Raw genomic sequence first — 27,927 nt, forward strand, 5'->3', positions numbered from 1 at the left:
TTAGTAAGTGATCTATTAGTTCTTGGACTCAAAGTAGTCATAAACACTTAGTTCTGTCACATACACTACAATAATTACTGACAAAATAGTTGTTAGATTATATACTTTATATCTAAATTAACCTCTCTGGTCTCTTGGACCTGGATCAATGAATTATTTACTATTGATTACCGGGGTTTATATATACATAATATTTCAATCCACCGTTCTGTCCAACGAGACGATGTCGTCGAGTTGAACACGTACGGCAGGCTGATGGTTCTACAGTACTATTTATGCATTAGGAATTCTGCTATTACATTCTTGCAGGCACTATTGTTTCAGGTTTGCAACAATAATCTCCTAAAGAGGTAATATCTGGTATCGTATAGTCACTTATACGACCAGTCTCATTTCCAACAATTTCCAACATATATAACTTAACCACATTTTAATATATTAAAGCAATGAATAACACTATTGAGCAGAACCAAACTGTTGAGCAAGCACTATTAATACCGACAAGTTATACAAGCACTCGTCCCAGGACCCAGTTTGCATCAAGTTATAGCAATTCAAATTACTATGATAAATAAGTAGCGCAAGTGGTTTAGTGGTAAAATCCAACGTTGCCATCGTTGGGCCCCCGGTTCGATTCCGGGCTTGCGCATGTCTTTTTTCCAAAAAATTGCTATCGTAAACAATATTTAATAGTGTCGTTTCACGTGATCTATATATTTTTTAGCCCTTAACATCAGCAATCGAAACACCGCGATATGGTCAAAGGTCTAACCGTATATCAACTTCCTAGATCTTTATTCAACTTCTTAACAACTTTTATTGATAATGATCTGAATCTTTGTAGTAATTTCTTTAAGATATTTTACTTTGTCTTTATTTTAAAAAAGATTGACTTTCAAAATTTGTTTTCAAGGATTTATATCATAATTTCACGATAGCCAACACGAACCCAAAATTTATCTTATAGAATATACATGGCTACTTCATTGCTAGATCGATTGTCAGGTTCCGACAATAAGAGACATGAACTGTTTGTATGGTCCATTTCCAAATTCGAACTTTTGTCTGCGTTCCACAATGTTTCAAAATCAGATACTGAAAAGATCCAATTTTATCATCAATCAGCAAAGGATACTTTAGATGAATTGAATTTACTGCTTAGATACCTAACAAGCACAGAAGATGCAAATGATTACGAATCACATTTTGTTTTTATTAGAATTGGTCAAATATACTCTCTAAGTTTGTTTATATTGGAAGATGAGAGTCCTGGTAAAATATTCGATGAGAGTGAGTTTTTGATTAAAATTTTATCTGAAGAGGATATTGCTATATATGCTTCAAATACTGATGATAAGAAGAAAAAGTCCCCATCGTCTAATAAGACGCATTATGTGTATACCCCTGCAAAAGATTTGGCTACCACTATTTTGATCCAAATCGTAGAGACTTTTGGGAAAGAATTATCATCACTTGCTCCTTTATTGAATACTCTAATATTTAAATATTTTAAAAAAATGATGGAAAAAAGTAAATATCAACATGCAACATTTATGACCTCACTATTAAGACTATACAATGCTCTCTTCAGAAATTGCAAAGATTTTGTTTTAGACTCAACTTACACATCCAAATTTATTAAATTATCTAAAGTTGTCTTTAATGATATCTATAATGACTTACAGGATTATCCTGTTGATTTTATTTCTACAATCATAGAATTATGGAAGATTCATTTCACACATGATGCATTTATCAAACAGCATTCAAATAATATTACAAATGGTTTGTTTGTTAAATTTATAGAGGCAGAAATCGGAATCTATGGGTTTTCAAATGATTCGTCTCGTATATACACAGCGAGGGTTCTCTCTGAAATATTATTTGATTACTATGCAAACAAAAAAATTATTACTTTGGATGAAGTTTGGGAATTTTATACAAGAGCATACGTAAATGCTGTTAGTCGTGATACAACAAGTGGTTGCTTTGAATCAATTATTAACTTCATCGGATTATGTTTAATTGTTGATAAAAACTTTTTATCCGAAAGTAATTATATTCGTATCTTCACAGCCATTTGTGAAATATTTAAATCTGAAAATTTAATCGATATCCAAATGGATTCAATCTCAAGATCAATTAGATATTTAAGATACATGCACATGATTTTATTACCTAAATTAGGAGAATCATCTAAAATAATGACCCTTTTCAATTTACTTAACCCATCTACTTCGAATATCGATCCCGATGATTCAATTGCAAGTGTCTTTAATAATGACACATCCGATGACATGTCAATAAATGCGACAGTGGATACACAATGGCTAACAGTAGCTCAACTGGACTTATCTCGTATTTTAATATCTTCTTTATCTTCATCCTTCGGCCTAGAAGAACGTATAATTAGACAAATTAAAGATAGAATTGTCAATCTCTCTACTAATGAAATTTTCAATATCCGTGTCCATTCAAATGAACTGTTAAAAGAATTTTTGACTCAGTTTCCTCAATATTTAAGTGAAACTATTTCAGACTCATTAGCGTTCTTAACTTCGGAATTTAAAAAGAAAGATAAGTTTTCCTTCGCCAAAGCTCATGGGCATGCTTTAATAATCGCAAATGTAATGGAAATTGCTGATAAGGATTTTGTATCATTTGAATTAATTATGAGAATTACCATATTCACTACTTCTTTCATAAAAACTCACACAACAACCACATCTGATGATATTTATTACAAAGGGATTTCATGCTGGGTGTTATTAGTTGGTCTAATGAGTTATTCAGATGAACAATATATTATGATGCAAACACACCAATTGTTTTTATTTTGGAAGGTTTTGTTATCTCCTTCTTTTATATATAAAAATGAAGATGAATTATATAGAAATTTGGAAATAAGAAATCACGCCTTAGCATGTATGTTAACTTATTTGAATAATATCAAAATCGATGAAGAGACTGGAAAGCAAGTATCATATTTGTTAACTAAATGTTCAAATTTTAATCATTCAATTTCATTAAAATCAAAAAAAATTGATAATGTTCTTCTAATGAATGAAAACAGAATCCTTCAAGTATACGTGAAGATCCACCAATATGTGAAAGGTAACTTCAATAGTTCTTTGTTAATTCTGATAATGAAGAATTTCTCCAATCCAAACATATATACAGAACAAACTGCTTCTTATATTGCCTCCTTTTATGATGATAGAAAATACCGTACAGTAGAAGAAGGAAAGGAAGAAATTCTTCAAGAGAATACTGTTAATAATTTATTACGTCTTAATGATGGGTTTTCATTTGGTTTATCAAGTAAATTGACAGGCCTAGGCATTTCTAACAATAGCCTGCAACAAAAGAAGCATACAATATCTAATATCAGTGGCGGATGGCCATCTAAAGACTATTGTTGGTATTACCAATTTGAGGATGAAGTTTTAAGACCAATCTCACAAGTGTTATCATATGATCATCTGTCTATGATTTATGACACTCAATTTGATAGTGCGGACCCTGTTTATTCTCCAAAAGTTACCACATCTGTGATCGATTCATCTATGGATATTTTTTCTTTCGTATTTCCATATTTGAACAGTTCCATTCAAACTTCTGTTATTGAAAATTTGAATCTAAGTATCTATTCAAAATCTGCTACTCCAATGAGACGTATTGCTATTGCTGCGAATGTTTGTGTTGCAATCCATAATACTCTACAAATATTCCAGAAACAAGAATTAGCTTTAGATGAACAGGCTGGAAAACTAATACTGGAATCAATAAAAAAAATTGAATTTTATAATGATAGTTATATCACAAAACTGAAGGCAGATTCTAATGGTTTAATAATTGCAGCTGTGGTAAGAGGTCTTCCAGAAGAAGAGAAAGCTAATTTTGTGAGGTCGCAAACACACATGTTAATAAATTCAGTTGCTGAAACTACCGAACCATACTTTAGAGTGTTTCATACGCTATCATTAGCTACTATTTTTAAATACAATTCAAAATACACACAATTTGAACCAATCTTTGATGTTATAATGACCTTAATTAGAGATCCACATCCTGTTGTACACTCATGGGCTTTAAAATCTCTACATGTTTTATTAGAAAAACATCTAATGATTGATATAAGGACTTCAGTCGAAATTATAAAAACTTTAGAAGAGCTTTTAACTGATCCATCTTATGGTTTATACGGTTGTTCAACACTTAGATATAATTATAATATGGAATTCAATTCTCATATTGTAATATCTGAAATAATGAAAGCATTGACAGAAACTGTTGGCCCAAGTCTTCCAGAACTTAGTGAATCTGGGGCTTTATTGAGTTTCAAAAACATTATTATTAGTTCAACAATATCTAGTGATATTATTTTCCAAATAATCAGCTCCCAAGTTTATGAAAATATTGCAACTTTTAAATTGGATAATATTTTAGCTGATCATATCTTCATTACATTATCAAAAAGCATCATCTTAAATGCTGTTAATATTGGTATCGGTTCGTCATATTCTAATTGTAAGTATACAAAGTGTTCTGAACTAGTTGCTAGTACGTCTAGTTTAAGGGCTGCAACTGAACAATTCCATATATTAGGTCAATTGTTCAAATTACAGAAAAAACAATTATTTATAACAGATATGGAACATTTGAGTTGGATGTATCTATCAATATATCCAAAATCAAAATATGTCCAAGAGTATTTCTTTGAATGGTTAGCAAACTGTTATACTGATGATTCACACTGGTTTGAAAAATTATATCTTATGTTTGGAATTTCCAGGAAGAACGTTTTTCAACGTTTTTATAAAGCCTATGATACATTGCTGAGTAAGAAAGGAATGTTAATCACAGAAGAAAAAGACCTGAAAAATGAAGATGAAGATTCAATTAATCAAAAGGAAAGAGATAATCAAAATCAGGAAGTGTACTCTGATAAAGTCCCATGGCAGACCCAAGAAGTTATATTGAAATTAATGGAATATGTTTTAAAGGAAGACCCAAAAAATGCAGTCTTGGCTCAAAATGTATCAAAACTAATAAACATTGCGTGCCAAGCGTCATCTATGTCTATTATATCAATCAAGAATTTGGGGTTGAATATATTGAGTAATATTCTAAAACAATTCTCAGAAATTAGAGATTCTCAAAATCCTGATAAGTCAATCTTGGAGCAACAAGAAGCATCGATAACAAGTTCTTTAATGTCTGCCTTTAGTAATGGTGATTCACCAAGGACGATTGCGGTCGCAATTAATGTCGCCGCAGAATTCATAGCTTCCGATATTGTTCCTTTGGCTCATTTGACAAGAATTTCTAAGTTATTTGTTACATTGTTGAGCAATTTTAATGATAAAGGTTCTGTTTTGAAAATCGAAGATTGTGTAATCAAAACTCAAAAAGCCAAGAAGAAAATTGAATTATCAGCTTTGAATGCTTGGGCTGGAATTGTGAAACATGCAATTATATCTGATAATAAAGAATTATTGAACTTTATTAATTCATACAGTGATTTTTTAATTCCACTGTGGATCATATCTTTACGTGAATATGTGATGATAAAATATGGCAGAAATATGATTATCCAATCTGATGAAGATAATTCAATTGAGGGTTTAATTGAATCTAAAAAAACAAAAGTTGAATTATATGAACCGATCTGGCTGAATTTCGTTGAAGTCCTAGGTTTGCTAATGGAAAAAGATCAAGGTTTAATATTGAACTCTTTGAATGAAAATGAAATTGATAGCTTTATGTTTGTTCTGTTAACACAATGTATTGAAAAGATTACTTCTAATTTCGATAACCATGCCATCAAAGGTCATATTTTACCAGTTATTCATAACATATTAAGATCTAACGTACCATTTGGTATTTTGTTTGAAGATTCGATCTATATCGAAGTGATCGGGATATTAGATAGATTAATTCTAACTGGTTCAACGGAAGAAAAAATAGCGATTGTTGATATTCTTAACGCTTTAATTCATGCTTATACGATTCGCAACACCTCGGAGGACGAGTTTTTACAAGGTATTGATAAATTATACGAATTATTAAGGCTGTTATTAAATATTGTTTCTGACCTAGTTCCTTTCATTAAATTCAACAATTTTGAAGGCAATTCATCGAATTCAGATATATTATCAAAACAAGAAATAATACTATTGAAGAAGGCCTTCCATGTATTGGAATTAAATATTAGCCAATTTGATGATATTTTTAAACTGGATTTATATACGTGTTTACTGTTCATTATTGGAAGAATATTCGAATCTGAAGAGCACGATATATTAGTACCAACCGTTTTACCATTATTGAAGTTCATTTCTATGGACATTATAATGAATGGATTGAATATTGAGTTACTACATATATTTTATGGTTCTGTAAAACCAATAATCTTTAATCAATTAAGCAAACAGAACACCATAGCAACAATTCTAATGTTAACTTCAGTAGGCTATCCAGGTTTCACAGAAAAAGAAACTGATTTTATTACAAATACCTTATTAGAAAGTTTAAAAATTTCAGAAACTTCAGCAATTACGGCTCAGGGATTGAAAACTGTTATTAAAAACTGTTTTTCTAACAATGCTTCAAAAGTATTGACATTTAAAGTATTGAAGAAAATTTTAAACGATCTTGATTCTGTTGAACTCCAAAATGAGAGCTCAGTAATCTTTTCTTTGATATTTGAACTAACAAAGGCTATCAACAAGGACAATGATGCGAAACTAGTGCCTGCAATAGTGGTTTGTATTTCTTTTGCCATGTGGTATTACATGATATCTCCAGGAAACCATGAGGAAGCTAGCTCGGTGATTATTACAATTGCCAAGTTAAATCCTGAAAAGTTTAAGATCACTTTAGCATCTGCTTTTAATCAAGCTCAGAAAAAACTGATCGAAAAAATTGTCGAAGAATCTACATCTACTAAAAATGACTCAAGTAACTTAAAGAGTTCTGTAGAATTAAAGACGTTTACTTAGATCCTATAGATTATAATGGAATATTAGTTTTATAAGTTTTGTGAATAGATCTCTGTATGTAATAGCCATGTTATATATCTCAACCAATGACACGATAAATTTCGATATACACGGTGACCGTAAAATATAATATTTTTCACCATCAATAAAATCGTCTATACAAGCTCATCGATTTTATAACTCTACAAATTAAACATCAGAATATCTTTATTAAAACAAGAGTTGTTTTATAACGTACTATCGCCATATCAAAAAGAAAAACTGTAGAAAGTAATACTGGTTTTCCCTTAAAGATATTGTATTATTTTGCAAGAAATGAGTTATAAAAATATATTTACAGGTTTAGCAGGTATTGGGCTGGGTGGTAGCGCAGCAACATATTTTTTTGGCAATACCAAGGCTAGTACAACCACTCAGGTTGGAAATGTTCCTGCCGTGAGTACTGGAAAAGGTAAGCCTTCAGGGACCTTTTCAGCTGTTGGTTCTGATCTCAACCCTGCTGGATTTTATAAATATGGGTTCCCAGCTCCAATTCATGATCTAGATACAAAAGAGCAATACATCTCTTGTTACAATAGGCAAACAAGAAATCCATATTGGGTTATTGAACATATAACACCGGACTCATTATCCAAAAGGAACTCCGACAGAAAATACTCAGTATTTACTGAAAACGAATTGATACCAGAAATGTTTAGAGCTAAGTTGTCAGATTATTTTAGATCTGGATATGACCGTGGCCACCAAGTACCTGCTGCTGATGCCAAATACTCCCAAAATGTTATGAATGATACTTTTGTATTGACTAATATCTGCCCTCAAGTAGGCGAAGGGTTTAATAGGGATTATTGGGCTCATTTTGAATATTTTTGTAGAAGTTTAACGAAGGAATATTCAAGTGTTCGTATCATGACTGGTCCATTATATTTACCAAAAAAGGATCCTATTGATGGTAAGTTCAAGATTTCTTATGAAGTTATTGGTAACCCACCCGCTGTTGCAGTGCCCACCCACTTTTTTAAGTTAATTGTTGCTGAAACTCCAATGAAAAATCCTAAATCTAGCTCCGTTTCAGTCGCAGCTTTTGTGTTACCTAATGATAAAATTCCTAACGAAACAAAATTAACTGATTTCGAAGTCCCAGTGAATGCTTTGGAAAGAAGTACTGGTTTAGAATTACTAAAATTACTTCCAGAAAATCGTAGGAAGAAATTATGTGAAGAAGTTAACTGCCAAATTGTTGTTAGAGAATTTAACAATGCAAATAACAATTCAAAGGCACCTTTAGCATTACCTCCTCCAAAGACCAATTAATCAATTTGATTCTACTTTATAATACTTTCACTTTAGAAAAATATCTTTTCATGTACTTAAATATAATAATATGCATCGTATTTATTTATGTTCTTAATTATTTATAATATTTACAAATATTCATAGCCTTTTGGTATTTTTTGTAGTGATTAAATTCTTTTCACGGAATTTTTTATTTATAGTCAAATTTAACTCTAATTTTAAATCCTCTTGTGTCATGCCATGTATATACAACTCGCTGGAACACCAATGACAAATATCAAACCTCTCATAACGACTGGCAACTAGTGAAATGTTCTTTAATATTACTTCACGATTTTTTTTAGTAATTTTTAGTTTAATATCTGTTGGAGATAGACTAGCAAAAGGGTTAAATGATATATCATCCCAGTTCTTTTTTTTCATTTGTGAAGAGTTTTGATAAATTAGTTTTGCCAAACCAAGCATATCAATTTGATTAAGATTATCTAAATCAGTGGTTAATTTTTTTGTATTTAATGAATATGCTTTAAGAATATTCTTAATGTATATAGATGCAATGGTTTCCCAGAATGAATGGTTATGATGAATATCGGCTTCGTGAGCTCTTGATATTAGTTTTGAAATTATGTTCAGTACATGATTATTCATTGTACCTGTGTTTTTAAATAAACTAGTCTGCAATAAATGGTCTATAATAGTTGAAGACGAGTTTAATGATTTTGAAACTGGCACTGAATAGACTAGATTCAATGCTTTTTGAAATCCCATCTTACTGTTCTCTTTGACTAAGTGTGTAATGATAGCTTGATAATGTTCTTCATCTGGTTCCTTGAATATTTCCTTGATTTGCTTCAAGACATTATCAACACCGTCTGAATCATTGAAAACTAAATGCATTCTTAAAAGTGTAGATAAACATCTTTTTGATTGTAAAACTAAAGTGAAATTATCGGGATGCAATTTTTGATTAATCTTCTTCATAATTTGTTCAATCAATTTCAAATTCTTAGTTCTTGTTGCAAAATTGATTATTGAAGGTAAAATCAATTGATCATTACAATACACGGAAGGAGACAGATTTTTTATAATATCCACACCCAACGATCGATATTTTTTATTTCTTGATGCGATTTCTAAAACTCTATAAATAATTCTTGAGTCTATGTGATTGATATTAACTTTCATGCCTCGTATTTCTTCCCATGTTCTGTAGACACCAGCCCCATTTTTTATTGAATAGTCATACTTGATTAAATTACACGCAATTGTTAATCTGTCGTTCACTGTAGTTGCTTGATCCGGAGAATCCTCAATATCAATTTTCATTAGCTTCTCTAATATTATTTTATTTACAAGTATCATATCTTTATTCGCTAGTGTCTTATTGCTCAATGATGATATCTGATATCGGTTTAGTTTCAATGCAATTTTCCTTTCCTCGTACAGGTTCAAAAGTTGTAGAAATTTCATTAAATAGATGTCGTCAAACCTGGGATTCAAATACGTAATTGTAGTGACCAATGTTTTTGCTATTCTTTCATCTAATGGTTCATTTGGAAATAATTTATAGTACAGTATGTACAGGTCATAAGCGATGACGATATCTTTCCTCCCTAATGAAGAATCTATACAATAATTGAAAACATCAAATTGCGTCTTAAATATTTTGTTGCCTGCGTGTTGGTTTTTATCTATATTTTGTTCCCAGCTTCGTACTATATGGTTACAAACGTCAATAGAATCTTTACTATGGTATATAAGTTCTCTATAGAATACCATTCTTAATATTGAGGAACTGTGAAACCAGGTGCCGATAAATTGAATATACTGTGTCATTCCAATTGACTTTAAAATGGAGAAATCTTTTATTTTATAACTTTGATTATCTCTTAAATTCCAATATTTTTGCATTGCAGATTTGATCTCTTGCGATCGAAGGTCATTATTATTCATAAAAATGGTTGAAATATTGGAAAGTAGATGCATATGCTCCTCTTTGATATTATTTGTATGAACAGATCTGACAGCAATAATATTGCATTTCTTCCTTGTGTTAAGTACTATGGAATTCAGCATCCGGTTGTTGACCATAGCAGTAGCTATTTGTCTCATCTTTACAATAGGTGAGTAATGACTGAATAGCTACCCAATTATAAACACTGCCGCTGTAGAGTGAGAGATAGTATTGTTGATGCTAATATCAATTAGTGTATCCACGTTTGTATGTACGTACATACCAATTCAATTATTAGCATTTAAATTAAAATGAAAGAACTGAAGTTTTTTAAATCGATAGAATGCCATGCGAACTTAAAGTTCATTATAAGAACAAAGCATCAACTTCTCAGAATGAATTTGTTTTTATTTAAATGGATATATATGTATGTGAAGGTATTATATTTATAAGCAAGATAGCAAGGATAAGTGTGGTGTCAGTAGAGAACTGAATTTCAGTGACCCTAGTAGTACGGAAGGGCTTTGAAGTTATTGCTATGGCAAACAATACAACGTTGCAAGTCGAGTGTGTCCAGGACACATGCATAGCAATACAGCGAGCTGCAACAGTCTGTAAAGTGTGTATTTGTTGGAAACAGACCACAGCTCATGCAGTTGTCGCCATGGTTCTCTATGGGAGAAGTTCTTGAAGATTTGATGGCTCTTCTCAGTCTAGTGTTGAACCATGGGTTGAGTAATAGGATACTGAACAGCTCCAGGACTGAGTTCCAAAGTAGTTGTCTGTTATGCAATTGCACTGACGCCAACATCGAGTTCTGATAGTATTCAGGTCGCAGTTGTGCGTTCGATAACGTAATGTGCACTTTGCATAGTGTATAGAGAGGTGAGATCGAGGTTGCACCGTTTAAAAAGAATAGGAAATTTAATAAATCTGCAAGTCCGTAAAACTTCACTGCTTGTCTCCATATCTGCGACGGCCATCCTGTGACAGTCAACATTGTGGAATGTAACCTCTTGATGACATAGTGACCAACAACGTCCATCAGGAAGAGCAACCTTTTCGAGGAAGAATAGGCCCCCTCTGTGGTCAAACTCAGAAACAGGTTCTTTGTGGTGCCGTTGGCATGAGACTGGTTTGTAGCGTTAAAGAATAGAGTATCAGCCAACAACAATGCTTCTCTATTGTCCGTCCCTAGTTGTGTCTTGAACCAAGTGTCCAGACTGTCTCTCAATTCTAATGCATCGAAGTGGGCAGCACGCATATTGCCAGCCATCACTATCACCGTAACAGTTGTTGTTCTCCATAAAGGCTGCTGCGATCATAAGTCTATTGTGTTTATAAAAGTTGCTAATCAATAAATATATACTTACATAAGGTGAGCCTATTCGCAGTTTGGTTCAAAACTCTTGAACCAAACCGTGTGGTGAATAAAGTCATGCTGCGTTTGAGGGTTGGTGCTTTCAGGTTTAGTCGGTGGTAGGGGCGGTGGTGGCCGTGTCACGTGACGGCATGCCCACGCGATGTTTCTTCAATTGTTCCACTGTCAAGAAGATGAGGACAGTGAAAGGTGCCAGACGCACGAACGATGGGACCCAGCCTCTGAAGATGAAGCCTATTCCTTCGTTCCTGATCTCTGCTAGCAAAGAAGCAAGGACCGGTTCGTGATGCTTGTGGCTGTTCATTATACGTGTTTTCATGACATCTGCTGGCGAGCAGACGGTGGTGGCGACGAGGCCTGCCATCAGGCTAGCTGTGAAATGTGTCTTCTTCTCCGAGGGGGCCATGTGCAGGGTGGAGACCAGGTAGTTCTTGAAAAGGTCGTATGTGACCACTTGCGAGGCGGTCATCAGGACGCCTCGCATTAGATTTGGCTGCCATCCGGCGTACAGCCGGCGCACACCTCCGTTCTGCTCCACGAGGACGATGCGGTAAAGCCCGTCGAGGGCGTTGCGGTAGTTACGGCGCTTGGCCACTGGCAGCGAGGTGTCGTTCTGCATTCGGATATTGACCACGTCTGCCGGGTTTCCAACCAGCCCACCAATGGCGCCGCTCAACATGGACGATGGCAACAGGTACCATATGTTATTCAGTTGGTTCTGCGGGATGACGTGCTCCTTCAGCAGGTCGTAGCACCCGAACCGTGCCGTGGTGTACGTGCATTGACGCAGCACGGCCGCCGACAGGCCGCTGTACAGACCCACGAGACCTTCGTTGCGGAAGACGCTGGCCATCATGCGCAGCATGTTTGGCTTGCGTCCATCGACGCTGGCCATCATGCGCAGCATGTTTGGCTTGCGTCCATCGACGCCTAGCGGAGCAGTCTGCAAACGGACTTTTGTCAAGTCCAGAGGGTGGGTGCAGAAGGTGGCCACCAGGCCACCGCACCCACCGTACCACCATGGATATTTCTCAGGCATTCTTGAACAGGTCGTTTCGGTTATCTTAGAGCACTTGTGCAATTGGCAGGCCGCCAATAGGACCGCAATCTGGAAGCACAGCAGCGGGATACGTCCCAGGAACTTGTGGTCGGAGTTGCCCTCTTTATATACTCGCTGAAATGTTTGCCGCTGATAGCCATCTGAAGGCCACACTCGGCAGATGCACACACCGCCGTTTCCGGGAAAAGCGCGATCCGCGTGACTCGTTGCCGCGGATCGCGCAGGTCACGCAGCGCGGCGCCGCGATAAGGGGAGCGGGCGGGTAACGCAGCGGACCGAGGGCACGTGAAATGCACGTGCTCACATAACTTAGTCACGTGCTGCTGTTACCCGCCGATACTTAATTGTGGATCACGTGCAATTCACGTGCTGTAACGTGCATTTCACGCGCCACGTACATTACCCGCCCGCACGAAAATTTTCACCGGAGCCAATGGATGACCCGGCTCCGGCGACGCTGCTCAGCATCCGAACTTCTGTTAACCGTGGACATGGAACAATGCACTACAGCTACAGTAACATGCAATGTAACATTCAACCCACCATGCAAGGCAGTATATAAAGAAAGGTGTCTATTTGTATAAATGCATCTTTGTCCAACGTTATCGAGCCTGATCGATTAACTAGTCTTGCACTTCTCACAGCAGTATCCAATAATGTCTATCGAAAACTTGAAATCCTTTGACCCTTTCGCCGACACTGGTGATGACGAGACTGCTACTTCAAACTATATTCATATTAGAATCCAACAAAGAAACGGTAGAAAAACTCTGACCACCGTCCAAGGTGTGCCTGAGGAGTACGATCTGAAGAGAATCTTGAAAGTTCTGAAGAAAGACTTCGCCTGTAACGGTAACATCGTCAAGGACTCAGAAATGGGTGAAATCATTCAACTACAAGGTGATCAAAGAGCAAAAGTCTGCGAGTTTATGATCACTCAACTAGGAATGCAAAAGAAGAATATCAAGATTCATGGTTTCTAAGATCCCCTCTTCACGCATCAACTGCGCATCATTTCTGTATATTGTTATATAACGGTTCTGTTTTTATTTAAAATACATAATGCACGCTAGAGAAATAAACATATTGATAATCCAATTTAAACTATTTTCAAAACATTGTATAAATATATATGTGTGTGTAAGTGCCTACAAGAGAAACGCTATCGCATGTTGTTGCCTTTGCTATACGTTAGGACAAACACCTCATTCCACTACAATACGTTTCAATAATGGGTAGTGGTGATTTGAATCTATTAAAGTCTTGGAACCCCAAACTAGTCAAAAATAGAGAGAAAGTTTGGGTTAAAGAAAAGGAACTTATTAATGAGGAGTTGAAATTGAAGGAAAGACAGTTAGAACTACAGAAGGAGAAAGAACTCGATGAGCTAGTGGGCGCTAAGACAAGAGCGCTAGATTGGATGTATAATGATCCTCTAGCGTCTTCACAAACTCAGAATAATGATTATTTACTAGGTAAAAAAAAATTGGATGCTTCAGTAGTTAAAAAAGATTCAAGTACTGAGGAGTTGAAGAAAGATCCAACAACAAACCTTGTGTCACAGAGGCAAAAATTCGATTATTCATTAGACGATCCAATGAGTGCCATCAATAAGGCAAAGAGGAAACAAATTAAAAAGAAGAACGGTAAGAAACAACCAAAAGTTCATAAACAATAACTCACAATCATATATACAATCATATATAAATAAATGCATTCATTATAAGTATAAATCAATTTATATTTTCGTTTTTTTAGCTGGTGGCTCGTCATCATTCTCTAATTCAAGTTCACCTTCACTACTGTGACCTTCGCTACCAGTATCGTCATTCTCATCTTCTAAATCACGTTGGGCTTCAGTGTAATATTTCACACAGTAAGGATACAGGTCCTCGACAAACAACGTTACAAATGAATCACCATGTGGGAATTCTTTGCCAGGTTTTAAACCAGTCCATCTGAACCATGCAAATAAACTCTTCATACCGGTTCTATAGTTCTTCTTCCCTTCATTGGACTTCTTGTCCTCGATTTTGTCAGGGTTTATCTTATCATACTTGTTTGGCCATTTGATATCCACAACTTCACTGCTCAGTAGCTCACCTTCCTCCTCCTCCTCTTCTTCTTCGTTTCCCTTTCTGCCAGTGTTTCCGTCATCGATCACTCTTTGTCTTGAGAAGTGCTTGGTAACAGTCTGAGCTTCAAAATCACCTTCAATACCACTGAATTTAATAGTTATACTAAATTTATCTACCGTTTCCCAGTTCACTTTGACATCTTCAATGCAATCAACATATGTGAAATCTGATGCTCTCAAATAGTTGGCAAAATCAGAATGTTGTGATAATACAATTTTCCAAAAATCCGGAATCTTCTCTATGATCAAATCTCTCTCAACATACAACGGTTTCATCTTACTCAATCTATACTCTTCAACATCTTTCTCTATCTGATCAACCTTCAACTCAGATTCTGCTAGTTGCAAGAACGCTTTTGATTCAATTACATCGCTGTCATAGAATGTTAGTAAACATCACAGATATCATCAAAAAACCATTACAAAAAAATAAACATACTCACTCATTTTTGATCACTGTACTAGTCTGGTGGATCTTTTCAATTGCAATTAATCACAATATCAAACAACCTTTTCCAATATTCGACCTTAAATACAATTTAAATTTGGTAGGATGTATTTTTCAGTAATTGAAAATCTAAGTCGATGAGCTTCATACGGTATTCGAATTATTAATGAAATTATATATTAAAATGATATATTTATTAAAAGTATTATATTGTTATAGTGTTATATATCGAATGATTGTGCGGAGGACCTCAGTTATTATTTTGACAAATACTCATCGTGAAGTTTCTTCTGTTGGTCCCATTGTTTCCTCAATTTTTTGGTCATGGATTTTGTGACTTCGTTACCTTCTTTATCCTTAGTTGGTAAACCTTGAGCGTCCCATTCGGTGTATGCGTCGGTCTTGAACATATCTTCTGGGGCAACTTTAGCCTTTTCCATTCTCTCTTTCTCTTTGGCTTCATTTAATTTCTGTTGTGCTAATTTCTTGGCTAATTTTTCTTGTTCTTTAGCCAATTTTTCGCTGTTAAATTTGATCATATCAGCTTTTTCTTTGTCTGATAAGAATTTCACTAAAGAACTTTGTCCATTTCTATCATCTAATGCAATGTTCAAATTCAATAACTCCTCGTCTCTGATCTTATCAGTTAATTTTAAAAATTCGTTCAAGTCAGTTTTGTCAATGGCCATAGAACGAACTGAATCTCTGAATTTAGCCAAGACTTGGACGTATGGCATAACAGTTTCTTCAACACTAGCACCTCCATTAGTTGAAGATGTTGATGGCTCTTCCCAACCTAAAGAATCAGAACGGATTGGAAAACCTAATACACCTACAATTTTGGTAATGAATTTACAGACAGATAAGACTGGCTCGATTTTAATGTTAGAACCTGACGTAGAAATATAAGTATTGCTGACACTGATTAAATCATTCAATGCCTTAATGACTTGTGGAGTAGATAAATTGTCACAGAAAGCAATGTCAACTTTCTCTTGAGCTTCTTTCAAATCTTTTAGTAATTGAATTTCAAGATTGCCTACTCTCTTTGGTATGTAATCGTCTGCAGCAGCTAAATTATTTTTGTAATCATTGTTTAAAGCTCTAACATTTGCAAAAAAATTATTGAAGGCAGTTTCTGTTGATTTGACTTCATTGATTAAACTCTCTTTAAAATCCAGTTGGTTGTTCCATTGCACAGAAGAAAATGCTAATCTTAACTGTCTTGGTGAATAACTTTTTAAAGCTTCATCAATAGTAATAAAATTCTTCAAAGATTTAGACATTTTTTGACCTTCAATGTGTAAATGACCAGTATGTAAAAAGTAATTGATCCATTGATCGTTATCAAAATGTGCTTCAGATTGTGCTAATTCATTATCATGATGTGGGAAAGCTAAATCAACACCACCTGAATGGATATCGATGTTTTCACCTAAAATGTAACTACACATCACGGAACATTCGATATGCCAACCAGGTCTACCTTTACCCCATGGGGATTGCCATTCTGGCTCACCAGGCTTAGAGGCCTTCCATAAGGCAAAATCACTAGCTGATTGTTTACCATTTAAGTCAGAAAAGTTACTTAGTGAACCTTCTGCGTCATTGATTAAGTCTAATTGTCCTTTGTTCCAAGGTTGACATTTAGCATAGTGATGATTCTCAGCTTTGTCAAATTTAGAAGTATTGAAATAAACGGAACCATCAGAGGTTGCATAAGCATACCCGTTCGCTATAATTTTTTCAATAAATGTAATAATTTCTGGAATGTATTCAGATACTCTAGTAGTGACATCTGGAAATTGCACATTTAACTTAGCCATATCATTGTTGAATTGATCTTCCCAGTAAGCTGGCAATTTACGGAAAACTTCCGGGTCCTTAATCGTAGAACCTAATTCTTTGTCTAGTAATGGAACAAAAACATCTTTTACTAATGGATAAAATTCTTTGTCATTAACATTTGATAAAGCTCTAACTGCATTATTGATAGCAGTTACATGCATTGGAAATTTAGGATCTTCAATCTTCTTCTGCTCAACATCGACTGATTTCATCCATACTTTATATTCATCTATGGTTTTGATATCTTCTTGTTTTAATTTTTTGGAAATATATTGTAATAAGGAATCCATAACTTTTTTGACAACGGTATCATCAATAGTTTGATTACTCTCAACAAATTTGTCAAACAAATAATTTTGTCTTGCCCTTAAGATAATCTTATCATCAACATCTGTAACGTTTTGAACAAAATTAACATTGTAACCAAAGTAATCTTGTAAAATTCTTCTATTAATATCGATGGAGACATAGTTTCTTGCGTGACCCATATGAGAGGCATCATAAACAGTAGGACCACAGGAATACCAGGAAACTTCCTTAGTACCAGATCTTGGAATAAACTCAACTTTACTTCTAGTCAACGAGTTGTACAATTTAAGCACACGCTTATCTGGGCTACTAGTAGCACCTGGGACATGCCATTTTGGTTGAACAATTTTTGGAGCGCTTGATGACATAATTCTTTTACTTATATATTTCACCAAACACATAAACGTTTGTCTTCTTCTACTCTGTTATAAAAGAGAAAAACCCAATGAACTCAAAAGAAACTGTTTTACTTAAGTCTAAATTTGATCACAATTTTTTAATAATCTTGATATACCTATAATTATGACCATTGAACCATCAAATCAATCTTCTCAATTGATTTCCACCATTGTCAACAACTGAAAAAAAAATACAATGGTTCACACACTATAAAGTCAAAATGTTCCATCAAATCACTGACTTTGACTCGATTCCATTGACTTCATCGATATCTTCAATCAAAATCATTCGTTGTAAGTGATTCAACATCAAGTGCGGGTAACATCAATTTAGCCGCCAGCTAGCGTATAAATATAAGGTTCCTGTTCATTACTAGCAATGGTAGACTGCATGGCCAACAGGTGGTATTAGTATATCTTAAAGACACTGTTGACTGGTATGTATTGACATTTGATATTTCTATAGGAGTACTTCATTATAAGGGAAAATGCAATCTGAAAGTTAGCCGCTCATCCTGGTAAGACATCTCCTAAACAAATGTCTCTAAGTATCCTCGTCGTAATCATAAATAAACCCAACAATATACATTACAAATACGTGTAAAGCTAAGAATCTGCTAACAGTATAACAACAAAAAAAAGGGCAAAAACGGTCATCCAATCGAGGTCACCGCATATATCTGTCACATCAGATGCCCTGTCTGACAGGGACCCTCTTATTTTCCGTGCATCCTAGTAAATAACCTGCTTGGACTTATTCAATTTCTGCGATAAGGGTACCTCAAGCATTGATATAGCTATTGTTTAAACCATTCTCATTATAGAAATGTATCTTTTATAACTTTTCTCAAGATATTATTAACATCAAGAAAGTCTCCAGATTTTTGATTTGCGTTAATAGCTATATAAGCGCAAAAGAAAAAAACGTTACCAGATCAGTACTGAAGACACATTTACAATTGGTTGATTTAGTTAACTCATGCATATAAAGTTGAATATTAATATAGATACATATATTAAGGACTGCTAAGATCTTTAGAGTTAACTATTTCAACCTTTGTTTGATTGAATTATTGATATATTTGAGTACAAATAATTGCAGTAACTTGGAATGGTTGAACTAGCTCCTCCGGAAAATAAGATTAATTCCAACTTAGACAATGGAATTGAAATAAATATAGCTAAGAAGGCCCGTCATGTTGGTTCTGATTTGGGTAAAGATAGAAGACATCCTAATAAAAGTGAGAAGAAACATGAGAAAATCAGTAATAGTGAGGCATCTAGAATTATAGGAGGTGCTGATGTGAGATCTTCCGCATCTCGAAAACAGAATAATGACATCGAATTTAATGCTTTATCAGATGCTGACTCAGATTCAGAAGTTCAATCTGAGGAATCTGTGGATGATGTTGCGGAATCTCTTGAATCGTATAGTGGTGAGTCCATCTGTTCCAATGCCAATAGCGATGTTAATAGTGAAGAACTTGAATTGCATCCTTTTGAATCTCACAAAATATTCTCTTTTCAATTACCGTTTGGTGGTAAAAGTAATACTTCTACAATGTCGAAACTGAAGTCAATATTAACCACTCCTCTTCCAGAGTTTGGAGAAAGCAGCGAATTGCAAGTGAGGAAAGCAAGAGTCAAGGAAAAATTAAGAAGACAAGAATCCATTTCAACAATTGAAGAGCAGATATTATTCAGAGATGCAAAGGGGATGGGTAATGTCAGATCAATGGCAATTAAAGAATCACTACACATGGGGTCGCTCAAGAACACTATTAGAACAATTTCAAATGATTTTCATAGAATTACAGGTGATACTTCTGTACCCGAACTAGATAGAATAGAGACTATTTTTGATGAATTAGAAGGAGATCTAGTCATTATGGGCGGTTATAGAGGAAGCATATTGAGAGATAAAAAGACTGGAAGAAGAGTTTGGATTCCAATTAAAACAGCATTAAACTTACGTGAAGAAGATTTATTAATTGGGCCAACTAAAAATGACGAAATGCAAGAGGAGGACAAAATTAAACCTGATGACATGTTAAAGAATGTTGGTCCAATCGACGTATCGAGGAAATTAATTAAAAGACTTCGAAGCAGCGGGAAACTTCATGTAGAAGAATTCGGATATGATTGGAGGCTATCACTTGACATACCGGCAAAACATCTATTAGATAAATTACAATCTTTATATGATACACAAGTAGAGAAGAAGGGTGTTTACATTGTAGCTCATTCAATGGGTGGTATGGTAACACATAAAGTTTTACAAACACATACTCATTTAATTAGAGGGGTAATATATGTCGGATGTCCTAGTCAATGTCCTAATATATTAGGTCCTATTCGATTTGGTGATGAAGTAATGATTAATAAAAAGATATTAAGCCCCGAAGCAAATTTCTTCATGAGAAGTAGTTTTTCGTTCTTACCAATTGATGGACGTTGTTTTGTAGATAAGAAACAGAAAAAGAGATACGACCTAGATTTCTTTGATCCCGATGTATGGGTGGAACTTGGTTTATCCCCATTAGTAAATAAAAAGAGAAAAGAATATTTCGGTGAACTAAAATCTACCGAATCTGTAACTTCTTTAACTGGCTTCAATACGTATTTGAGTGGATCTCAAAAACTTATTCAAACATTGAATCCTATGAAATTACTAAAGTCAGTGACTTCTTCTGAGGATCTTGTTGAAGATATACAAGAAGAATCGTTTGAATTCAAGACTTCATATGAAGATAGCTATTCTTATTTGAAGAGAACTCTCGCAGAGACAAAGGACTTTTTAAATAGTTTAAATTATATTCCAGAGAAGAAATATCCTCCTTTAGCCATAGTGTATGGTAACAAGGTTCCGACAGTCCGTGGAGCAAAAGTGAATGGTTTAGATGATATTAAAGAAGGCCGTTATTTTGATTTTTATTATGGGCCGGGTGATGGTGTAGTTCATCACAAATGGCTTCTTCCTGAAAGAAGAGGCTTTCCTGTTGACGCTAAGATTCCTTCAAGAGCAGGTCATGTTAGTTTAATGACAGATATGAAAGCAATGGGTAAAGCTTTTATTGCACTAGTAGACAACGAAAAGGTAGCAAAAAAACATAAATAATTAGAGAATCCTTTATTCAATAATTTACCATCTTGCCAAAGGCAAGTTAGTATAATCGGAAAAGTATATAGACATTAAAATTATTATATTATTTATATAGCATTAATAAACTAACAACTTGTATAACCAATGTAGAGTGTAGGATAGTGGTATTAGAGCTCTGTGTGTCAGATATTATGCAATATTTTCTCTTCGTATTGTTCGTTTCCCTATTCCTCATCTGTTTCTCCCTGTTCAAAATTAACTTTTATCCACAGACTGCATGATACACACTGTATCAACACTAAGTAACCATCATCGGAAAGATCATTTTCATCGACATGTCGTTCAAGTAGTTTTTCTGAAATGTGCATACCGTCTTTAGTTTTACAACGTGGACAATCTATGCTGTATAGAAGCGTTTCTTCATTGAAACGAAATCCGTCTAGTGAATACTCATCCAGCCCTTCCCCATTATTGTAAAAACCATTGGCCTTTTGAATCAACTCCAAACTAGCATCGTATTGTGTTCTCAACGTTTGTTCAGCTAAAACACCATATGCCTCTTGAATCTGGTTGACTGAGTACGTATTTGACTTAGGAGCCTGACCCTTGTTTTTATCAGGATGTACATTCAGGAGTTTCTCCTTGTACGCCCTCTTTATATCCATCAGTGTCGAATCTGTGGTGACACCCAAAACCTCGTAATGCGAGACTCTTAAAGTATATCCAGTCATAGTTAAAAAGCGGAGAGTCTAATTCCAAAGCAATCACAGTCGGGTACCCTCAACTAAAACAACAGAATTTAATTTGTGACACAGATGAGACCCACTATTCAAGAGTCATCCAGAAGTCGTGTTTATTTTCTAGTCCCCTTCTCCAAAAACCATCTAAATCGCAGGCCTCATCTCTTCATTATTCACATCATCTGAGAACCTCATCGCTCCATGGGCTTATCCACCAACCATTACAAAATTGACGATTTTTCCCAAAACAGTAATTGATCACGTGATTGGTTTTCTGTGAATTTTGCACCAAAAACTTTCGAAAATTTTTCAGTGAAATTTCTACGTTAACAAATTTTGCGATGAGATGTAACTATTACAGCCAAGTTATTCATCAAGATCAAACTGGTGGAAGGTTCAGTGCCAGTTGTTTAGACGATTCGATATAAGTTATATATAGTTCATTTGCTTGGCCATTGCGTAATCCTGTCTTTTTTATTTAATTCCATCGAATAGAAGAGCCGAGAGCTTGCAAGAAAGGAAGTCAACGGCAATTCAAGGTAAACCATGTCTAACGAAAATATTAAAGTCGACGGTTACCAGAACGAAGTTTCTGCTGTGGTTGGTAACTTTTTCAAAGGTTGTGCTATCCCTGAAGATACCAAATTTGACTTATATGAAAACAAGAAGTCTAAAGATGGCAAATACGTCATTCACGGTCAGAATAAGAGATTGGAATATGAAGGTGCTTCAGATGAGTTGGTCAGTCAATCAAATCAATATGTTGTAGGTGTTTTCAATCCTGAGAAAAAGAAAGTCGAATTATACAGAGTCCCATTGTTAAAGTCCAAAGTCATTTCAAAATCTAGTAAAAACTTAGCTGGTCCAAAGATTAAAAGTGATGAAACCCGTATGTCTGTGTTGAGAAACAAATTAGGTGAAGCATTTGGTACCAAGAAAGCCAAGAAAGCTATCACAGACCTTGAAAAGAATCGTATTGATGCGGATAAATTAGCTGGATCTGCGATCGATATTGTGGCATCAGTGAGAACCGCTGCCAAGGACTTGCCAACTAGAGCTGAATTACAAGAATCTCTTTCAAATGATAGACCAACTCCATTGGCCAATGTTGATGCCACTGATGTTGAACAAGTCTATCCAATCCACAACATAATATCTAAGAAGGAATTAGCCTTCATTCGTGTTGGTCCATTAATGAAAGAAGACGATTCAGAAAAGAAATTGGAGATGCTCCCATACACAAAGTCACATTATATATCCAAGAAACTGGAATCTATTTCGCAATCTGAAAACATGACGAAAATGCAATTATTATACTATCTATCCTTATTGCTAGGTGTTTACGATAGTAGAAGAGTCAATAACAGAGTTAAATTAATGGAGAGATTAAACTCTCCACCAGATGCTATAGTCGATGGTATTTTCGATAAATTCACAATTTTAAGAGCTAGTCACTTTGGTAAATCAAAAGATCGCTCATTTTTCATTGATCCTCAACATGAAGATAAATTACTCTGTTATATTTTAGCTATCATATTACATTTAGATAACTTTATCGTCGAAATTTCTCCTCTAGCACAAGAATTAAATATAAAACCATCAAGATTAGTCAATCTGTTCAGAATATTAGGTTGTATCGTTAAAGGTGCTACTGTCTCTCAAGCAGAAGCTTTTGGCATTCCAAAGAGTACCGCTTCTACATATAAAATTGCTACCTTAAAGGTTCCATTCAGGTTACCGGAAATGGTTAGAAGAGGTAGAGGTCCACAACGTTAATAGAACATATATTTGAAAGGAAACCTTGCATCTTTTTTTATATTTCTACACATATTTCATGTATCCTTAGTAAAGTAATTAAATAACATTTAAAACCACATTTTAGTAATAAAAAGAGAAAATAAATATTTGTTCTTCGTCTTTTACCAAAAAAAATATTATTATGTATGTGTGTGTATATATATGCGTATATGCTCATTTATGTACAATGCTACGTATCAGTCTACAACTTTATTAATATCAACCCATTCGATTAAAGATTTTTGCCTATCGTCTCTCTTTACCTTAAAAAAATGATCACTAAATTGAGATGCATTCATATTGTTTAAAAATTTCTCGTCATGGGTAATCACAATTAGTTGAAAGTTTTTTTGATGTTGTCTGAATTGAATGATATTATGTAAAGATTTCGCTAAACTTTCTATATTTTCTTCGTCGAGATTCGTGGTAGGTTCATCAAGAGCAATAACACCACAATTAACACCGAATGTCTCAGAAAGTGCAAGTCTAATAATAATCGAAGCAAGAACTTTTTGTCCAGCAGAACATCTTCCCCTCATATCTAGTTCAGCATCTTGTTTAAACATAACGACACGATAATTATATGATTTACCTTTAACTGTAGAACTCGTTTCATCAGATCTTATTTGAATACTATCAACATCAGTACCGCTGTAAGTCTTTTTCCATAGCTCATCTATTATTCTGTTTATATCCTGCATTTTTAATCCATGATATCTCATAATTGCGCTATCTAAAGCTTTTGAATAAGTATTAATATCCTCAGTGACAAATGTTTTTGTTTGTAATTTAGCCCATTCAGTTTTATATTTATTATCAATATCTTTGTAATCTGTATGTAATTGGTGAGATAATGAATCGATTTGATTTTGCAGTTGCTTTATCTCACCCAATTTTCCTGCATTGTCTGCACTTAATTGCTCATATAGATTTCTTAATCTTGAAATTTCTTCTTGATATTTATCACGTTGTCTTTCTGCATTTTCGACATCAATGCAGTTGATTTCCTTTTCAGTATTCGATAATTTAACTTTTAAAGAATGGAGTTCAAGATTATCCATTAAATTTTTCTTTCTACTATTGGAATCTATTAATTCCTCTTTCAATTTTGAGAGATTTGCAGTTTTTTGATCAATAGCGACGTTGATATTCTTCAATTTAGATTTATAATCCTCTAGTTCTTCGTTACATGCTTTCAGATCCGCATTACCAGTTAATTCAAATTCTTTGATGGAATTTTGTAAAGTTTTGAATTGATCCATTGTTTTTGATAAACCTTCAATAATTTCTTTCTTGTTTAAAGCAGCCTTGTCATGTTGATCTTTAAGTTTTGTAATATTTGCATTTATTTCCGTAATCTTATTTTGTAACAGTTTAACATCTTTCTCAAAAGAGTTCAGTCTTACTTCGATGTTTGATACCTCTTCTAATTTCAAATTGCGCTCATTCTCTAAAGACTCTTTTTTAAGTAAATCATTTTTCATTTTCTCAACTTTAAGAGATCTATCTTTAATAATCCCTGATAATGTTGCCTTCTCCTTCGCCCTACTTTCACGTCCATCCTGCAATAAACTGATTTTCTTCCTTTTTTCACGAAGGGTTTGATTGCATAATGTTTGCTTTGATTGCAACTCTTCTAACGTTAATAAACCATCAGATGATATATTATATAATTTCAATTCATCAGTTATGTTTTGAAGATCATTATTCAATGAGGATATTTCTTTTTGTAAATGGAAATTTTCTTCAATGAGTGGGCGTATTGTAGAAGTGACAGTCTCTAATTTTTCTTTCAAAGATTTGATGTGAGCATCTTGAATTTTTACTTCAGCACGGAGTTTATCACTTTTCGTTTTATTACTCTCAAAATCTGTCTTTAATTTATTTACCAGTTCTCTTTCATTAAAAAGACTGTTGACATCTTTTTCTAATTTTCTTAAACTATCAAGGTATTCTTTTTCATGCTTCATAGTTTCAACTAAGTCCAATTCAAATTGTTGGTTTGTCTTTGCCTTTAACTCATTTAATAACTTACTTTTTAATCCTGTGCTATCAAATTCTCTTGAACATAAGTAGCAACAGTTGCTATTTTCAGCAACTTCCAATGCCTTTCGGTTGAAAGCTAAAGTGGTCTGGTGCATCTTAAGATTTTCAACTGCAGTTTTATAAGACGCTTCACTTTCAAGTAAGGCATCGTCATATTCATCTATTGGACAATCCTCCGGTAACATTTCAACCAATTTTTTTTCCAATCTTCCAATTAAATTTTCAGTTTTGTCTAATTCTTCTTTACAATTCTCAGTTCTTATATCTGCCTCTGTATACTCCCTTGTTATGCTCTGTAGCTTATTATTATCATCTTCAAGATTTTTTTGCAAGTTTTTAAAAAATGTATTAAACGTTATTTCAATGTTTTCATCGATAATTATTGGTTCTGATAAAATAACTGGGTTCATTGAAAGTATATTCAAGTTTTTATCAAATAGCATTTGCTTCTCAGAAGAACTTTTTTTAATCAATGCTAGTTTTGCATACAAATCAGATTGTTTGTTAGCTTTAGTTATCATTTCTTGCGTTTCTTCTAATTCCTTCTCTAATAACAACATATGATCATTTTCTTTCTTTATTTCTAAATTTACATCAGTGGCAGTATCATTACCATCCGCAATCTTTAATTTGTCTATATATTTCGTTAGGTTTTCCTTCTCAACATTTAATTCTTCCTCTGTGCAGGTGATTTTTATAAGCTCTGTGTGAATATTGTCCAGCTTCTCAGAAGCCTTTATTTTATCTTTTTTATTATATTCTTGTTGCTGGAGTTGAACAACGAGATCATAATCTAATGTTGATTTTTTTGAATTTAACCCTTCTAACTCATTAGAAAAAGTATTATTTAACTGCAACAAATGATTATTTTCCTTGTCGAGGTGATCATTAAGTGCTGTTTGAAAAGTTTCATCAGAAAATTCCTTATTAATGTTATACTGTCTAGAAACGTTTTCCTTCAGGTTCTTGAGACTAGATAAATTGTTTATATATATATCATAGTATGACTTCAATTTTCCTTGTTTCTCTAATAAAATATTTGATTGCTCTTGTATTTGATTCACATTCTGTTTTAATTCTGAGATGTCGTTTTCTAGTTGTTTAATTTGATCATCTTTTGTAGCGGTGTCCCTGTCGAATATAACAAGATTCTGTTCAATTTCTTCCACTGGTAAAGAAATAACATTAATCGTTTCCGACAACCTATTGATTTGGTGACTGATATATTCTCTATTTCTTTTTAGGTTTTCAAGATGAGCTAAGACTTTTTGGAAATCTTGGTTAGTTTTAAAAACTTCGTCGCTCTGTTTTGTAATATCAACTAATTGAGATTCAATTTCTTTAACAGTTTTTTTAAACTGTTCGCATTTATGTTGTAATTTTTCTATATTAAATTTTGTAGCTTTTGATCTGTCTTTATCAACTTTTAAATGTTCCACTGATTGCTTAAGTAATTTAATATCTACTGACATATCCTTTTTAATTACTTTCAAATTATCCAATGCTTTTGTGAATTTCATTGCTTGAAAAATTTCATCGAATTTCTTCTTTAAGTTAGCAGGTTCACTCAGCGGCCATAAACTATCCTCTTGATGACAAAAAATGACGTACTCTAAAATAGCTTTCGGTACACCCATATATAATGGAACATGTGTATCCAAATCAGTAGTTCTTGTCGATAAAGTTGATCTATATCCATCCTGAGTGATGGATACCAATTGACCATCCAATGTTTTGAATGTATTATTCGTCTTCTTGACCAACAATTGAATATTTCTAGTGACAATCATATTTAGTCCATTTGCACTTGTAAAGGCTAATTTCACCTGAGCACGTATATCTTTTTCCCCAGTAATCTTGGGGTCGTGTACAAAAGCACCACCTTTTGAATTTGGCGGCAAATCACCAGTAGTAGCATATTTCAAACATTCGATGATTGTAGTCTTACCGGAACCATTAGAACCCACAATCAAAGTTAAGGGCTTACCGAATTCTATGGTTTCTCTATCATTAGAATCAAATGATCTGATACCTTGTATTGATAACTTATATATAGCACTCATTGACTGTTCATTCACTTAAAAAGATCCAAACCATACAAAAAAAACCCCCAAACAATATCTTCAAAATTCGCAACACGAAAGGCTTAAATTTCTTTATAGTAATAGTGGTACTTAAAGTAACGACACGCTTATCATCTTAGCAAGTTAGCAAACTTAAAAACCTTTGTTCAAGAGCATTATAATACCAATTAAATAAAGCTTATGTCCTTTCTTCTAAATGTATTAAATGCTTAATATAGTAAATCAATTAAATTATTTTGAAGAATGTCCTTTACCCGGAAACTCAAATTGTAGCCCTAATATAGCCCTGTTTGGATTTAATAGGGCTACATTAGGATAGGTA

At 34.1% G+C, this 27,927-nt stretch overlaps 13 protein-coding genes and 1 non-coding gene across 14 annotated transcripts; 7 read left to right on the top strand and 7 right to left on the bottom strand.

Annotated features, from left to right (window-relative positions):
• The first annotated feature begins 578 nt into the window (after positions 1-578).
• On the top strand, positions 579-649 carry TPHA0Btrna16G. The gene has a single exon. It is a non-coding gene; the product is annotated as a tRNA-Gly (tRNA).
• A 325-nt stretch (positions 650-974) lies between these two features.
• On the top strand, positions 975-7,004 carry LAA1 (AP-1 complex accessory protein LAA1; the record flags this gene model as incomplete). Its single annotated transcript, XM_003684465.1, has 1 exon — positions 975-7,004. One exon carries the CDS (start codon positions 975-977, stop codon positions 7,002-7,004), a length of 6,030 nt encoding a protein of 2,009 aa, XP_003684513.1.
• Positions 7,005-7,319: 315 nt separating this feature from the next.
• NUC1 (ribonuclease) lies at positions 7,320-8,318 on the top strand (the record flags this gene model as incomplete). Its single annotated transcript, XM_003684466.1, has 1 exon — positions 7,320-8,318. One exon carries the CDS (start codon positions 7,320-7,322, stop codon positions 8,316-8,318), a length of 999 nt encoding a protein of 332 aa, XP_003684514.1.
• Positions 8,319-8,438: 120 nt separating this feature from the next.
• On the bottom strand, positions 8,439-10,412 carry CBP1 (Cbp1p; the record flags this gene model as incomplete). Its single annotated transcript, XM_003684467.1, has 1 exon — positions 8,439-10,412. One exon carries the CDS (start codon positions 10,410-10,412, stop codon positions 8,439-8,441), a length of 1,974 nt encoding a protein of 657 aa, XP_003684515.1.
• A 347-nt stretch (positions 10,413-10,759) lies between these two features.
• Positions 10,760-11,530, bottom strand: PEX2 (ubiquitin-protein ligase peroxin 2; the record flags this gene model as incomplete). The annotated part of the gene is made up of 1 exon (XM_003684468.1): positions 10,760-11,530. The coding sequence occupies one exon, from the start codon at positions 11,528-11,530 to the stop codon at positions 10,760-10,762; it is 771 nt and encodes a 256-aa protein (XP_003684516.1).
• Positions 11,531-11,723: 193 nt separating this feature from the next.
• DIC1 (Dic1p) lies at positions 11,724-12,674 on the bottom strand (the record flags this gene model as incomplete). The annotated part of the gene is made up of 1 exon (XM_003684469.1): positions 11,724-12,674. One exon carries the CDS (start codon positions 12,672-12,674, stop codon positions 11,724-11,726), a length of 951 nt encoding a protein of 316 aa, XP_003684517.1.
• Positions 12,675-13,351: 677 nt separating this feature from the next.
• SUI1 (translation initiation factor eIF1) lies at positions 13,352-13,678 on the top strand (the record flags this gene model as incomplete). Its single annotated transcript, XM_003684470.1, has 1 exon — positions 13,352-13,678. One exon carries the CDS (start codon positions 13,352-13,354, stop codon positions 13,676-13,678), a length of 327 nt encoding a protein of 108 aa, XP_003684518.1.
• A 248-nt stretch (positions 13,679-13,926) lies between these two features.
• On the top strand, positions 13,927-14,373 carry CWC25 (U2-type spliceosomal complex subunit CWC25; the record flags this gene model as incomplete). Its single annotated transcript, XM_003684471.1, has 1 exon — positions 13,927-14,373. The coding sequence occupies one exon, from the start codon at positions 13,927-13,929 to the stop codon at positions 14,371-14,373; it is 447 nt and encodes a 148-aa protein (XP_003684519.1).
• A 60-nt stretch (positions 14,374-14,433) lies between these two features.
• On the bottom strand, positions 14,434-15,279 carry VPS75 (Vps75p; the record flags this gene model as incomplete). Its single annotated transcript, XM_003684472.1, has 2 exons — positions 14,434-15,205; positions 15,272-15,279. The coding sequence occupies 2 exons, from the start codon at positions 15,277-15,279 to the stop codon at positions 14,434-14,436; spliced, it is 780 nt and encodes a 259-aa protein (XP_003684520.1).
• Positions 15,280-15,537: 258 nt separating this feature from the next.
• On the bottom strand, positions 15,538-17,838 carry CRS1 (cysteine--tRNA ligase; the record flags this gene model as incomplete). Its single annotated transcript, XM_003684473.1, has 1 exon — positions 15,538-17,838. The coding sequence occupies one exon, from the start codon at positions 17,836-17,838 to the stop codon at positions 15,538-15,540; it is 2,301 nt and encodes a 766-aa protein (XP_003684521.1).
• A 1,108-nt stretch (positions 17,839-18,946) lies between these two features.
• TPHA0B04180 (uncharacterized protein) lies at positions 18,947-20,953 on the top strand (the record flags this gene model as incomplete). The annotated part of the gene is made up of 1 exon (XM_003684474.1): positions 18,947-20,953. One exon carries the CDS (start codon positions 18,947-18,949, stop codon positions 20,951-20,953), a length of 2,007 nt encoding a protein of 668 aa, XP_003684522.1.
• A 209-nt stretch (positions 20,954-21,162) lies between these two features.
• JJJ3 (Jjj3p) lies at positions 21,163-21,669 on the bottom strand (the record flags this gene model as incomplete). The annotated part of the gene is made up of 1 exon (XM_003684475.1): positions 21,163-21,669. One exon carries the CDS (start codon positions 21,667-21,669, stop codon positions 21,163-21,165), a length of 507 nt encoding a protein of 168 aa, XP_003684523.1.
• Positions 21,670-22,224: 555 nt separating this feature from the next.
• On the top strand, positions 22,225-23,454 carry RPA49 (DNA-directed RNA polymerase I subunit RPA49; the record flags this gene model as incomplete). Its single annotated transcript, XM_003684476.1, has 1 exon — positions 22,225-23,454. The coding sequence occupies one exon, from the start codon at positions 22,225-22,227 to the stop codon at positions 23,452-23,454; it is 1,230 nt and encodes a 409-aa protein (XP_003684524.1).
• Positions 23,455-23,672: 218 nt separating this feature from the next.
• RAD50 (MRX complex DNA-binding subunit) lies at positions 23,673-27,584 on the bottom strand (the record flags this gene model as incomplete). The annotated part of the gene is made up of 1 exon (XM_003684477.1): positions 23,673-27,584. The coding sequence occupies one exon, from the start codon at positions 27,582-27,584 to the stop codon at positions 23,673-23,675; it is 3,912 nt and encodes a 1,303-aa protein (XP_003684525.1).
• Positions 27,585-27,927: the final 343 nt, after the last annotated feature.

This window comes from Tetrapisispora phaffii, chromosome 2, assembly GCF_000236905.1.
Source record: "Tetrapisispora phaffii CBS 4417 chromosome 2, complete genome".
NCBI lineage: Eukaryota > Fungi > Ascomycota > Saccharomycetes > Saccharomycetales > Saccharomycetaceae > Tetrapisispora > Tetrapisispora phaffii.